A 16,321-nucleotide genomic window follows, 5' to 3' on the forward strand; every position below is an offset into this window, starting at 1 on the left:
TAATGTAAACGTTTCAGGTTCACACTGAAAAATGAGGTCTAGGATTTTAAGGTTCATGTCTAGTGGGAGAAGTTGGCTATTCAAATTTACTGTTTAATGTTTTGGATCACGTGCTGGATACATGATCAACAGTTCTTATATGGTGTTCAGGTAAAAAGGAGAACCAAGACGATGCATGTGGATCTACAAACACTGTTAAAGAACCTATGTGAGAAACACGAGATGAACTTAAAAACTATTCCTGAATATCTGCAGGCGGTGGGCCATAACTTGTGTCTAGAGAATTTCTGGCGCAAGTTGTGAAATTTCAATTCTTTGAGTGCAATTAACAATTTAATGAACTGAAATTTTTAAATGTTCTCTTGGTTAATAATGAAAACAACATATCAAGTATTATTTGATGCTCTTGTGTAAAGCAAAACTAATTATGAACTGATTTAAAGGGGTGTAAGACTGAAACATTCGGAGTCGACAATTTCATGAGGCCGAAATGTCCCGGTCCGAGATGTCCGGTAGTTTTGGTATTATGCTCTGGATTTGATGTGAGAAGGTCACGTGTGAAGAGGTTAGATTTGCAGGTGCAAACTCTTAGGGGATTGTGCAATCTTTTGATCGCAGAAAGTTTATTCAGGCATGATATTCTTCCGATTTTTTTTCTTTTCCTGACAGTGATCTTGATTTATTGTCGTTAATTCCCGATTGTAATAAACGATCCTATTAAAAAAAAAACGATTTTGTCATGGTCGAATCATTTTTGGTTGATGTGAAGTTTTGGGCGATTCTTACCTGTGTGTAAGCGGTTTATTTTGTGTTGGCCCGCAAGTGATTCGTTTTGTGTGGCATTGCGTGGTGTGGTGCGCACGTGTACGTATAGCAAGGTGATGACGGGTAGATTTTATTTTGGCCGAATTATATCGATAGCAACATCAACGGAACAGTTTGCATGCGTCTGTAACTAGCGATTCAGCCCAGGGACTCAGCCTAGGCCGTGGCCCCTGGACCCCCGGCCAATGTAGATTATTTATTTATTTATCTACATTATCTATCTATCTATCTATCTATCTATCTATCTATCTATCTATCTATCTTTCTTTCTTTCTTTCTTTCTTTCTTTCTTTCTTTCTTTCTTTCTTTCTTTCTTTCTTTCTTTCTTTCTTTCTTTCTTTCTTTCTTTCTTTCTTTCTTTCTTTCTTTCTTTCTTTCTTTCTTTCTTTCTTTCTTCCCACTATCATGCCTGTTGACTGTTCTGGTTTTTTCGACACTCGCTTCCTGCTAAGAAGGGTATTTGTCATTTCTTGTTGTGGATGTCATTCTGTGGTCGAGATATGTCTTGGGGGTATTATCAAATGTCTTATTTATGGATATTGCGACCATACCTGTTCTTTCTGGTGGTGCTTCCTTGATAATTCTTTCAAATGGTGGTTGAGTGATATTTGAGAGTAGTTCACAGGTTAAGTGACCTTTTTTTGAATCCATGTTGGTTACTGGAGGTGGACACTTGTGTTTTGATAATTTTGAAAATAAGTATTTTTTTTTTTCAATATGGTGAATAGGAGAAATGTTAATACAGAGGATACCAGGTGCTCTGATGGCTTGTTTGGTTTTATGATAAAGATTATCTGTGTTCTGTTCCAGATTGTTGGGATTTTGTTGTTTCCAGAAGTAGTTCACAGTATCTTTCAAGGTTTTTATTGCTATTGAGCTTTGGTGTTTTATATGGAAGTTTGATAGCTTGTCTAGTCTTCAAATTTAAGTCATGATTGAGAATTGAAGCAAACATTTAATGAAGGGGTGATTGTGCTTACAACACAGTATGAGACAGACTTGGAATTGAAAGGCAAAAAGAAGTTTAAAATATGTTTGAGATGAAGTGTCTGAGAAGTATAGGGAAGGGTTACAAGGATGGATAGAGTAAGAAATGAGGTTAGGAGGAGAGCAGGGGTAGAAAGAGAGCTGACGGATATGACTGGTGAGAGATTATTAGGTTGGTTTGGCCTTGGGCACATGGAAAGAATGAGTCAGATAGATTAGCAAAAAGAGTGTGGAAAGCAGAGGTTGATAGTAAACTTGAGGGGATGACCAAAATGAGATGGATGATAGGATGTGAGGAACTTTAAATGAGGGGAATGTTCAGCAGGGAAGTGAGAAGGCAGGAGTCATTGTCATTCCCTAGACTGTGGCCAAGCAGTCCCATCTGTAATGTTTTTTTTCCCACAAATTCTTTTTAGAGTGTAAATTATTGTGTTGGCTAGCATGATTGTGTACACTGCAGTCTTCCATAATTTGTATGATAATGGGTGAAGTATCACAACCTGGATAGATATCTGTGATGTGGCCATCCATCCTATTCTAGTATGAGAGGATTTAGAGGGATGGATATCAAAGGGTGTGGTATGCAGCAGTATATTGGCTTTCAGTTTGTTGATGGAACAGTGAGTGATATGGTTATGGATATGCTTCAGGAGGCTGGTGTCTGGTTTGTGAAAGAATAGAAGAGAGTATTTGTCAGAGCTGGTATTTGTGTGCGATATATGTATTTGAGTATTGTTTTTGTTTCTTGGTGTGTGTGTGTTCTGCCATGTAGTGTAGTGGGTGTGCTGTGTTTGTGGATGTTGCAGCAGATGTTTGTGTGCCTCTCATATGAAGGTGATCCTTGACTTTGAGGACTTTCATTTCATTGTGTAATCTGTATAGTGTAGGGGTGTGTTTTAGTGAGATTAGGGGTCCATGCAGGGCTCACATGGTTCATCAGGAGTGGAGATGGTTGTGTATGAATGATATTTTGACACAGCCCTCAGGGATTTTTCTCCGTCTTCTCCATTTTTTGCATGATGGAATAAGGAGAGAAGGCCACCATGTAAATGAAGTGGTCCTGCTGTGGATGTGCTGTGTCTTGTTCCATCGCTTACCTTGGCAGTGGGCAAGAGACAGGGAACCTTCATACATGAGAAGCTAAGATGAGGGAAACAAATGGATGCTGAATGGGAGTGGGTATACCTTGACTGGCTATCTCCCTTATAAGGTGGAAAAGACCCTTGGTATATAGATAGATTTGTGAATATATAAGCTTCAAAGGATGTATTGTGGGATGTGGGAGGCTAGTTGTATATGCTTGTGTAGAATGCTGCTGGGGTTGTTTTAGTGTTGTGTGGTGGGCTGTATTTGCATGGTGTGAGGGATGGGTGGGTTTGAGGATTTTTGTGTAGGATTGAGTACCTATTATTTTCAGTATGGAGGGTTTTGGTTTCTGAATGGAGGTGTTTAACTAATTTACCTTTTATAAGTTGCACCATTATATACCTGATTTTAACTTAAAAAAATGGGGTGCAGTTTATGCAAGGAGCTGATCTAAAACTCGTAATGCTTCTTATTAATCTTGTCTATCGATCATTACCAGTTTTTGTCATGTTTGAACTACAAACAAATTGTTTCACATGAATTTTATTTAATTAAAACTAATCATTGATAACACAAATATATTAAATCATTTATCTGTACTTATTTGTAAATATTAGATTATATCAATAATAGTGACTGAGATTCAATGACCCATATGATTGAAGCACTTTAGGTGCCACTATTTTAAATGTTAACAAAAAATAGCAAAGTATGAAAAAGATAATTGGTAAAATTTCTCATTGATTTATGCAAGAGGTGAAGGGGAGCAGGTGTGTGGTGCACACCATGATAGAAGTGAAAGATAGATGGAAATCGAAGTTTGTGGAAGTGAGTGGACTTTGGTCCTTTTCTGGTGACCAGGTACCAACCCCTTGGGGCCACACCTCCAAGTAGAGATTGAGGAGTTGGGGGGGGGGGGTGTTGCTCTCTGGGAGGTTAGTGGTTGGTCTACATATGGAGAATGCTCCTTTTAGGAGCAGTTTACTCTCAGTTGAGTTGGTGTCATCAAAGGAAATTCACTATGTTGACACTGTAGGAGCTAAGATTATTTCTGGAGTGAAATATAGAGACAGGGCTAAACCTATTGATTAGCACTTTCACTACTACTCATAGTTTGTACATTTATTCAGGCTATTGTCAGGCCAAAGGAAACCCCATAAGTACATGGGTTTGTTGAAATATGTTGACTTTGAGATCCATTAGTGTGTTACTTGGAATATATGACATGACTTCAGTTCTGTACACTGTGGTACACCATACAAATTAAGAGTGGCATAAAACCCAAAGTTTGGTAGTCAAATTATTTTATCTAACTGAAGGGTATGGTTTGAACTTGGCTTTGGTTGGTGGAGACTGTGTTCAGGTTTGGGTTCCTAAGGTGAATGAAAGTTTGGTGTGTACTGCACTAAAACCCCATGCAGTGGGCCATTATGCTTGAAGGGATGAAATGTAGTAGACTCTTGTCTTAAAGATATTGCCATTGTGGCCCTATCCCATTTTGCTTTCACAGCCTGATACATTATTAGAGTTCCACAGTTCTCCCAGCAATGAGGGAGATGAACAATAACCCATTTGCTGCCTTTGTGTCAAAGCCCCCCCCCCATGAGAAACTTTTATAATCACTATTTCCACATTAGAAGAGAGAATTTCAGTCAAAAAGTATCTCTTTTCACTACATCATATAAGTAATTGTGTGAATTGGAATATCCCTAGGAATGAAAGGTCATTATTATTATTATCTGTATAATAGAGAAATTATCTTTATTTATTTGCCAGACTGCCATGAACAAACTAAATTGCACAAGTAGTTGCCACTGTTGTATGTAAATCAGTATACATGAATTCAATGAAAAAAGGACTTAATAATTTTAACCATGTTAATACACTCCTGTAGTGGTACACTGACAAGATACTGCAAACATTTTAACAAGTTCATTAGTAGCACACTGGATAATGATGTCTCAATTGAGAATTAATTTTTGTGGCCACACTTTTGAGCTGAAAAAGATCTTCCACTTTCTGTAATAAAATGTATTTTATGCATCACTATAATGATAGCTTTGCATCATTTTAGTGGACCATTATTGTAATTAACTATCAACATTGATGTTTTACCTAATTGTAGTATACACCTAGGTCTCTTAATGGAATGCTCACAAACTACCAACTGCCACTTGTGCAGATATTTGGGCCCAGGACATAACCCACTTTGGGAATTGGCCCAGGAGATAAAACACCACAATTCCCAAAGTGGGCTTGTCCTGGTCCCAAATGTTCACACAAGTGGTGGTTGGTAAGTGTTAAATTAAGAGACCTAGATGTACAGGAAAAGAACAACACTTGTTGGGTCCCATCTACTTTCCAATTTTTTATAATACCAAACCTCAAATTCATATACAGTTCCTATGTAATCTATATCTTTGATTTCCAATTATCATACTTAGATTTTAATTCATGTATTGTTTGAGCTTGGGCTGTATCACCTTTTAAGCTATTCCATGTATTTATGCATCTATGTATACTTCATATAATTTCATTTTGGCAACACTTTTTGTTCACTTGAATTGGAGTATTACCCACATACATACATATACCAAAGGTTTCTTCCCAATTACAATGTAGGCAGCCAAATAAACAAAGAGTATTACAGGGGAGGAAATTATTTTTATTATATCTGAGTTTCAATTAGGTTTAATCCTAACCAAAATTTACTCTATTTTGGCAGGCACAAAAGAAGAGCTATGATGGCCCTTGTATTGGTGTTAAGGTGGCCCAGGAAAACAAGAGGAACTTTAGTGAAGAGGTCCTGTCAGAGTCAAAGAAGGTGATTGGGCTGCAGTATGGAAGCAACAAGGGTGCATCTCAAGCTGGTATGAGTGCATATGGCACTGCACGGCAGATCATCCCTGATGGTAAGTTGACTTAGCCAAACATTTTCATTACCATCCCTGATGGTAAGTTGACTTAGCCAAACATTTTCACAACTGTTTTGTTTGTTGAGTGAATGTAGTAATGTACCATGTAATCATGGAACATGCACAAGAGCAAATGTAGTGATGATCACAGATAACTTGTCAGTCAACAAACTGGAGCAAAATTGTGCATGAAATATATAGACTAATGAGGAACTTAAAGTAGCTTTCCACCACATGGACAAGAAATTATTGGGGGGGGAGTTGTCATAGAATGCCTGATCCACCCTAGATTGACATACATAGTATTGGTGTGGTCTCTGCATGAGGTTGAGGTATATAAACAAGATTATGGGAATACAAAGAGCAGCAACCAGATTGGTTCTTAGCCTTGCAGATGAAACATATAAAGAGAGATTGAAAGCTGTGGATTTACATCATTGGTAGAAACAGGAGTAAGAAGTGACCTGAGAGTAGTGTTCAGGACATGGAAGGATGTGGAAAAAACTGAGAGAGATCTCATGGTCTGAAACAGAGAAAATAGTGAAGTCATGAGAACAGGTTAAAAAGAAAAAATATCAAGAAATTCAGCTTTCTATACAGATCCATTAACTCCTAGAGTAGTTTACTGAGAAGCTAATATATCTGAAGTTGAATCCATAAATATCAAAACTAAGTATGATAGAGAAAAAAAGACAGGATTGCATGAATGTAACTCCATTCTTGTATATTACAATTGGTAATTACATCCTATTGTGAGTATAAGAATGACATGTCTCTATGGGAAATTGTTTCAATATATCCTTCAGGCATGTAGTCCTTTTCAGTTTGTTAACATGATCTTATGATTCCTATCCTAAACCAAGAGATCTTAGTTTTATTCTTTCCCTTGACCTGAACAGTAATCATGTCACCCCTATTTCCTCTTTCTTTGATTGCATGTCTCCTTTGTTTTATTAGGAAGTCTGGGAATCAATATGATTGCTGCTGCTTGCATTTTAGGAGTCATATCTATAGTTTTTGTTTTGTGCATAGACCACCATTGCTACATATCTTAATCTTGGTAAGATTAAGCTCACATAAGTTCTTTTATCTCTGTCCTTATAGTGAAAAGGTAATTTTTTAGTTTGTCATTTTGTCTACACAGTCTTGATATGTTTGTCAGATCACAAATTATTCATGATCAGATCTTTCTCTTTTTCATATGTAATTGTTTCATTCCCATTGAGTAAGTTTTCAGTTGTTTTTTTTCACAGAAATTAATTTTTCACACTCGATTCCAGTGCTATATTATGTACAGACGCTCCTCAACTTACGTTTTAGTTACGTTACGAACGGCGGAACGAAAGTTGAAAATGAACGTAAGTTGTTACTGTACTATACATCGGTAAATTCTATTACCGTATCTTATAAAACACCCCTAAATCATTAATTAAACACATAACATTGTAAAATAACATTAATTTCAAGTAGATTAAATTCAAGCAACATAAATTGAGATGTTGGAGGGGGAGGAGGAGGAGGCAAGGCATTTTCAGTTTGTCATCTGCGCAATGTAAACAATGGACGCAGCGTCATGCGCAAGTATCGTTTGAACTACGGAGAGCGCGGTAAACTAAAAAATTCACTCAAAAAATTTTTTTTACAATTTTTTTTTTTTACCGTCAGTTCAAACGTAAAATCGAAAAAACGTAAAACGAATGAACGTAAGTAGAGGAGCATCTGTATAGATATTTTGTAACAACTTGCATTTGTCCTCATCATTTATTCTCTTCAAGAAATTTGTATCATCTGCAAACATGTTAGTGTAGTTTATTTCTTGGGACAAAAGATGAATACCTAGTAGCAGGGCTGTGGAGTCGGAACACAAAACCTCCGATTCCGACTTCTCTATTTTTGGCACCACCGACTCCGACTCCGACTCTGACTCCTCTTCATGTAATTAACTGATTATGGCCTACATACTTTATAAAGCCTATACAACACACATACGCTCCAATCTTGAGTAGACTTGTATCATTATAACTGGTTATCAAAGAATAAATATATATGTTAGTGTGGCTTTCCTATGTTTGACCTCTTCATTAATACTTTGTAAGTGAAGTAGAGACAAAAATTTTGAAAGGATATTGAAGAAAATTCAGTTTAAAAAAAATTCTATAATGTAAGACATTTGGCATAATATATATCTTTGCAAATAAGTGGATGGATGGGTTGAAGGGGGCTTTGGGGAAGAGGGGAATGTCTGTTGAGGAAGGACGGGAGAGGACAGAAGACAGGGGTGAATGGAGAATGGTTGTATATGGATGATGTTGTGATTGCATGAGGTGGAATGGGCGGGGGGATGGGGGGTAAGGTAGTATGTGTGAGCAAAATTTGACGCAGCCCGAAGGGATTTCTCCCCGTCTTCTCCTTTTATGCAATGGGGGGACGGAGAGGGTCGCCGATTTAATGAAGCAGCCTTGCTGTGGATGTGCTGTCTTGTGACACTGCTTCTGACCCAGGGCAGTGGACAAGGTGCAGGGATGACCCGTCATCCAGGAGGTGCTAAGATGGGAGGGAGGGTGGAGGGGTGTGGAGTGTATTCAGAGATGGAATGGGTGGGGATGATTTTATACCTTTTCCTTTTTGGCTACCTCCCTTGTAAGGGGGAAAAAGCCTTGGTATATGTATATGTATGTATGTAACTCTACAGTATTTCTTACACTTTTTCACACGTGGAGAGCTGACAACCAGCAACTGCTTTTCCCTCACTACTACTTAGCTGGTGACATAGAAACAGTCCCACACATGACTCAGTAGCGCGGTTGGTAGAGTCCCCAACTGTCACTACAGTGGTCTGGGTTTGAATCCTGCCCAGGGCTGAAATTATTTCAGTATCGCTGTGCTTCGAGTCGTTTCTCCAACTCTCATGAGCGGGGAGTTGTGGGTGTGTGTGCGTGTAAGGTCATAGCATTACCCATAGATCGGTCATACGAGCTCTGAGCTCTCTTCCGGGAGGGAAATAGCTGTCGGTCACGAGTCCACGTGATCCAAAGACCAAAGTGAATAGGTGAATAGAATAGATGAATACACTGATACATCACAGACAATAAGCCATAGTTTCTTCCCAGAGGGGTCTGTCAGAGATGCTGAGGACCATTATCAGCCTCTGTGGGGCTGTGAATTTTCCAGTTAGTAAAAATCCAGGCAACATGGACTCAAGACAATGATTGATTGATTGATTATAATATGGTCTGATGATTTAATCTTGTCTTGTTACAGAAAGCCAGCGCCACATGAGCTCAGATAGCCATAAAGTTATTGGACTACAGTCTGGCAGCAACAAAGGTGCTTCGCAGACGGGCATGACACCCTATGGCGCGGCGCGACAAATTATCCCTGACGGTGTGTAAGGGGCAGATGTTTTGGTCACAGTAGGGCTTTCTCTGCTTTATGCTTTATTTGTGAATATATTTCTTTTACAGCTCTGGAATGATATATGTGGTTACTTTGATAACTTGTGTGTGTGTATTGTGTGTTTACCTAATTGTTGTATACAGGAAAGGAGCCAACCAAATGGGGTCTCATCTCTTATTCTTTAATTACTTTCCCTGGACACATTGATGCATGTTTGTATGTGTGTGTGCATGTACCTAATACATTTTCTTGAGACTTGTCTGAATGTGTGTATATATATATATGTATATATATATACATACATATATATATATATATATATATATATATATATATATATATATATACACACACACACACACACCTCTCATGGCGCTGTGGTTAGAGCTCTGGCCTGCCACTACGGAGGTCCGGGTTCGATCCTCGCCCGGGGCTGAAATAATATCAGTATCGCAGCGCTGAGGGGTGTTACTCCAACTCTCGTGGGCGGGGAGTTGGGGGTGTGTGTGTGTGCAAGGTCATAGCATTACCCATAGATCGGACCTACGAGCTCTGAGCTCTCTTCCAGGAGGGAAATAGCTGTCGATCACGAGTCCAACACGTGATCCAAAGACCAAGTGAATACACACAATGGATGGTATTTCACCTCTTAGTTTAGTCTCTACAATTCCCATTATGTCTGGTTTTTCTTCTAACAGATAATCATTGAGTTCGTTCAGACCTTAAATTAATCCGTCAATGTTAGTATAGGCCACTTTTAATTTTCTTCCTTCTCCATTATTTTTTCTGTCCTTGGGTTTTTCATTTTGGTGCATCAAAACGAAAAAACCAAGGACAGAAAAAATAATCGAGAAGGAAGAAAATTAAAAGTGGCCTATACTAACATTGACGGATTAATTTCAGGTCTGAATGAACTCAATGATTATCTGTTAGAAGAAAAGCCAGACATAATTTTGAATTGTAGAGACTAAACTAAGATGTGAAATACCATCCATCGTTATTGAACAAGGCCTATACAATTACTGGATAAAAAACAGGGAGGGGGAATCATGTTCTTGGCCAAGAAAGACCTAAATGTGACAAAAATTGCAGAGGGCAAAGGTAATGTTGAACTGATCATGATAAAAGTCGAAGGCAAGAATATGAAAAGTAGAAAGTTTGTGGTGACCTATGTGCCCCCAAAAACAAATGCTTGGAAAGAGAACGAACATACAAAAATGCTAGAAGATACAAGAAAATCACTAAATGAGATACTAATGGGTAAGGGTAATCTGGTAATTGTGGGGGACTTCAATTGCAAAGAAATTTATTGGGACAAAATGACAGTGCGAGGAGGAGATGACTTGTGGGGCAATGGACTGCTAGACATGACCATGGAGTACACAATAACCCAATGGGTCAGTGAAAACACAAGGTACAGAAACAATGAAGAGCCATTGAAACTAGATTTAATATTTACAACAGAACCTGAAATAGTGGACAAAGTACAGTACAAGACACCAATTGGAAAGAGTGACCATGTACTCATCGAAACTGTACTAAAGGAAGAAATAGACATGGAGAGGAACAAAAAGCATAGGAAAGGAAGATTGATGTACAACAAAACAGACTTTGCAAAACTAAAGACATTCTTCCGGAATGCAAACTGGGAAAAATTCTATATGGAAGAGACAACAGTGGAAGAGAAATGGAATATATTGATGGATAATTACAATGAAGGGGTAAACAGGCATGTACCAAGACAAAAGTGAGAGAGTACATTAAATGTTGGTTCAACAAAAGATGCAGTGAGGCAAAAGACAGAAGGGACAAAGCTTGGAAAAGGTGGAGAAAAGACAAAAAACAAAGCAAATGGCAAATTTATATAAACTATAGAAATGAGTATGTTAATGTGAGAAGAGAGGAAAAAAGGAACCATGAGAAGGATATTATAGATAAATGCAAAGATCAACCCAAGCTATTCTATCGGTATGTGAATGGTAAACTTAAAACCAAACAGGAAATGGTGAAACTACGCCAAGGAAATATAGAATACACAGAAGAATTAGAGATGGCCGAAGTCATGAACAACCACTTTAAATCTGTCTTCACCAGAGAAAATACAAAATTGGGATGTAGATAATAACAAGCAATCTCCCCACATGAGTGAGTTCACAACATCACAAAAAGAAATATCAGAACATCTATCAAAACTGGACGTCAGAAAATCACATGGCCTGGATGGTATTGCAAATTGGATTCTAAAGGAATGCAAAGAAGAACTAACAGACAAAATACACATCATAATAAATAGCTCACTCAAAGAAGGAAAGATACCTAATGACTGGAAAAATGCTAACATTGTACCAATATATAAAGGAGGAAACAAGGAAGAACCCACCAACTATAGGCCAGTATCACTAACAAGCACTATATCCAAAATTTGTGAGAAAATCATCAAGAATAGATGGGTAAAACATCTGGAAGACAACAACATATTAAACCCAAGACAATTTGGGTTCAGACAAGGAAGATCATGCACCACAAACTTAATATGCTTCTATTCAAGGCTAATAGACATAGTGCAAGAAAGAAATGGATGGGCTGATTGTGCATTCCTAGACTTGCAAAAAGCCTTTGACAAAGTACCACACAGAAAATTACTAAAAAAAATCTGGAACACATAGGAGGAATACAAGGGAACCTACTAAAATGGATTGAGGACTTCCTGACTGGTAGAAAGATGAGAGTAGTGCTCAGAGAAAAATATTTAGATTGGAAAGAGGTGATCATTGGAGTACCGCAAGGATCTGTACTGGCACCAGTAATGTTTGCTATCTATATGAATGACATGGACGAGGACATTAACTGTTACATGAGCTTCTTTGCTGACAATGCCAAACTGTTAAGGAAAGTAGAAACTGATAAGGACTGAAGCACTGCAAGAAGACCTGAATAGGGTATGGAACTGGAGTCAGAAATGGGAAGTGGACGTTAATACTAAGAAGTGCAGCATAATGGAGTTTGGAAAAAGCAAAAACAGAATATCAGGAAAATATACTATTGGAACCAAGGGAGTAAAGAAAGTAGGGTCCGAAAAAGATTAGGGAGTAATCACAAATGACTTGTCCTATGATAAACAGATTAACAAAATTGTCGGGGAGACTTACAACTTAATAAGATCAATAAAAGTGGCATTTGCATACTTGGACGAAGACATGATAAAAAAAATATTGGTTATATTGATAAGGCCTAGACTAGAGTATGTGGGGACATTGTGGTCCCCCAGTACCAAAAAGAATATAAAGAATCCAAAGAGCAGCTACAAAAATGGCACCTGCACTTGCAAACCTATCATATGAGGAGAGATTGACTAAACTGGAGTTACCGACACTGGAGCAAAGAAGAGAGAGAGGTGACCTATTGACCATCTACAGAATCATGAAAGGCACAGAGATACTTGATAGAGAGGACTTACTTAACTGGGACAAGAGAAACACAAGAGGACATGGAAAGAAAATCAAAATACATAGCTATAGAAGAGAACTGAAGAAAAACTGTTTTCCACATAGCGTTTTGGACACTTGGAACAAACTGGATAATGAAATAGTATGCGCAAAAACCATGCATTAGTTTAAAAGCAAACTAGACACTGTGAGATAGAATGGCAGGACACCACGAGCATAGCTCCCCTTCCCGCAAAATACAACTAGGTAAATACACACATTGAAACCCTGATCCCTCCAAGACTGGAATATGCATCAGTAGTATGATCCACACACAGAGTGAAGAATATAAGCAAGATTTAGAGAATACAAAGGGCAGCAACCAGACTGGTTCCCAGCCTGGCAGATAAACCTTATGAGGAAAGACTAAAAGCACTGTGTCTGTCAACTTTGAAAGAACAAAGAGAAAGGTGATATGATTACAGTATTCAGGTCACTAAAAGGGATAGATTGCATTGATAGAAGAGATCTGATTAAAGATGGGAGGGCTTTGATAAGTCATGGGAGCATATTAAGAAAGACCGCATGTCTAAAGGATGTAAAGATATACAGTTTTACATGTAGATGTATAAATATTTGGAATAGCTTTGGAAGTGATATAACTCAAGCTCAAACAATACATGAGTTCAAATCTAAATATGATCATTGGAAATCAAAGATATAGATTAAGTTGGAACTGTACATGAATTTGAGTCTAGGTATGATGAAAACAAATTAGAGAATAGGAGATGGGACCCAGTGAGTGTTGCTTGTTTTCTGTATACTACAATTAGGCGAATACACCCAAAACAGGGCCATGTCGTATTGGATACTATGGTCAACTCATGGGCAGGTGGTCATGAGTTCGATTCCCGGGACCCATTGCATGCTTCTTGCACTGGTTCCTGGCCAGCCAAGGAGATGACACAAATATATGCATAAAAACCAAGTGGCATGCCACAACTGAGAGGGCTTGCCCTACCTAGGCTTTCTCACTTACCATTTCACAGGACTGGGATGTTTATATATATATATATATATATATATATATATATGTTTGTACATATATATATATATATATATGTGTGTGTGTGTGTGGGTACATACAAAACATGAGAGGTACAAAGAAAAAAGAAGTAAAACGCAAGATAAAGGAGGCAAAAAGGAGAGCAGATATAAAATGGGGGAAGGATATGACAAAATTTTGAAAGTAATAAAAAGATGTCTTGGAAGGAAATAAAAAAATTCAAGGGAGGTGAATCAAGTAGAGAAGAAAAGCTAAAAGGTGTAGATGGAGAGATAATAACAGAAGAAGTGATGGCAAGAGGAAGATAGGCAGAGTATTTTAGGGAGTTTCTATATGTGAAGGAGGATAGAGGGAGCAATGGTTTCAGCGGGAGATACTAAAAAATGAGTGATGAATGAGGAAAATGGAGGAGTGGTTGCATGGATCAGATTTTTGTGGTAAGGCAGATATGATAAAGCTTTAGCAAAGGGTTAGGATGATTTTTGGGCCTTTATGGATCTGGAAAAGGCTTATGAAAGGGTAGATAGGAAGGCATTGTTGGTTTTGCAGATATATGGGATCAGAGGAAAACTGTTAAGAGCAGTCAAGAGTTTTTACAAAAGTAGTAGAGCCCTTTACTTTGGTGATTTGGAGTAATTGGTGAGGAACAGTGTGGATTTAGGACAGGTAGAGGTTGTGTAGATCAGATTTTTGTGGTAAGATATGTGAGAAAGCTATAGGAAAAGGTAAGGATGTTTTTTGAGCTTTTATGGATCTGGAAAAGGCTTATGACAGGGTAGACAGGAAGGCACTGTGGGAGGTATTGCAGATATATGGGATAGGAGGAAAGCTTCTAGGAGCTGTCAAGAGCTTTTACGAGAGTAGTAGAGCATGTGTCAGGATTAGAAATAGAGAGTGAGTGGTTCGAGGTAAAGGTGGGACTTCGTCAGGGATGTGTTTTGTCGCCCTGGCTGTTCAACTTATACATGGATGGGGTGGTGCAAGAGGTAAATGCAAGGGTGGTGGGTCAGGGATTGGAGACGGTTAAAGAAAATGGAGAAAAGTGGGAGGTGAGCCAGCTCTTGTTTGCAGACAACACTGGGCTTAGGAGGGATTGAGGAAGTTGGTGACAGTTTGGGAGAGTGTGTGAAAGAAGAAATTTGAAGATAAATGTGGGTAAAAGTAAGGTGATGAGATGTACAAGGGGTGAAAGTGGCAGTAGACTGGAAGTGAGCATTAAGGGAGAGCAACAGGAGGAAGTGGATAGTTTTAGATACTTGGGTGCGAATGTGGCAGGAAAGGGTGGAGTGGAGGTGGAGGTAGAATGTAGATTGAGAGAAGCGAGTAAATGCCTTGGATTAAAAAGTGTAATGAGAAATAGACATTTGGGAATGGATGCTAAGAGGGTGTATGAAGGAGTGATTGTGCCAACAGCACTGTATGGGGGCAGAAACATGGAACATAAGAGAGGAAGAGAGAAGGAGTTTGAATGTGTTTGAGATGAGGTGTCTGAGAAGTATGATGGGGATTACAAGGCTAGATAGAGTGAGAAATGAAGAGGTGAGGAGGAGAACTGGGTTGGTAAAGGAGTTAGGAGATAGGGTTGATGAAAGAGTATTGGGATGGTTTGGACACATGGAAAGAATGAATGAAGAAAGACTAGTAAAAGGGAGGGTAGAGGGTGGAGGGGAGTGTAGTGGAGTGTATTAGGGATGGAATCGGTGGAGAAGGGATTTTATGCCTTTGTTTTTTGGCTACCTCCATTGTAAGGGGGAAAAAGCCTTTGGTATACGTATGTAGTAGAGCCCATGTTAGAATTAGAAATGGAGAGAGTGAGTGGTTTGTGGTAAAGGTAGAACTTCACTAGGGATGTGTCATGTTGCCATGGCTGTTCAGTATGTACATGGATGGGGTGGTGCAGGAGGTACATGCAAGGGTAATGGGCAGGGGATTGCAGACATTAAAGAAAATGGAGAAAAGTGGGAGGTAAGCCAGTTGTTTGCTGACGACACTGCGCTAGTGGCAGGATCAGTGGAGGGATTAAGGAAGTTAGTGAAAGTGTTTGGGAAGCTGTGCAAGAGGAAAAAGTTAAAGGTAAATGTGGGTAAAAGGTGATGAGATGTACAAGGGGAGAGGATGACAGCAATTTGAAGATGAGTATTAAGGGAGAGGGGCTAGAGAAAGTGGATTGCTTTTGATAATTGGGGTCCCATATGGTGGGAAAGGGAAGAGTCGAGGTGGAGGTAGATTGTAGATTGAGAGAAGCAAGTAAGTGCTGTGGGGGGATTAAAAAGTGTAATGAGAAATAGATATTTGGGAATGGATGCTAAGAGGATTGTATATAGGGGTGATTGTGCTGACAGCATTGTATGGGGCAGAAACATGGAAGATAAGAGAGGAAGAGTTTAAATGTGTTTGAAATGAAATGTCTGAGAAGTATGGTAGGGGCTAGAAGGTTGAATAGAGTGAGAAACAAGGAGGAGAGTGGGGATGGAAAATGAGATGGGAGATAGGGTTGACAAAAGAGTATTTAGTTTGGACATTTGAAAAGAATGAGTGAAGAAAGATTAGTAAAAGAAGTGTGGAAGGCAGGGGTGGATGGAGTGAACAGAAGGGGCCAACCAAGAATGAGATGGATTGGG

At 38.8% G+C, this 16,321-nt stretch overlaps 1 protein-coding gene across 3 annotated transcripts in view; it reads left to right on the forward strand.

The window, feature by feature from the left end:
- LOC143032721 (transgelin-3-like) overlaps positions 1-16,321 on the forward strand; it is a 197,041-nt gene that overhangs the window by 130,321 nt on the left and 50,399 nt on the right. For all 3 annotated transcript variants that reach the window (XM_076197649.1, XM_076197650.1, XM_076197651.1), the window contains exons 6-7: positions 5,624-5,810; positions 9,075-9,197. In XM_076197649.1, the coding sequence (XP_076053764.1) occupies positions 5,624-5,810; positions 9,075-9,197 (310 nt within the window). The remainder of the gene's footprint in view (positions 1-5,623; positions 5,811-9,074; positions 9,198-16,321) is intronic.

The sequence above is a fragment of the Oratosquilla oratoria genome, chromosome 14 (genome assembly GCF_046742065.1).
Source record: "Oratosquilla oratoria isolate Oo_2021 chromosome 14, ASM4674206v1, whole genome shotgun sequence".
NCBI classification, from domain to species: domain Eukaryota; kingdom Metazoa; phylum Arthropoda; class Malacostraca; order Stomatopoda; family Squillidae; genus Oratosquilla; species Oratosquilla oratoria.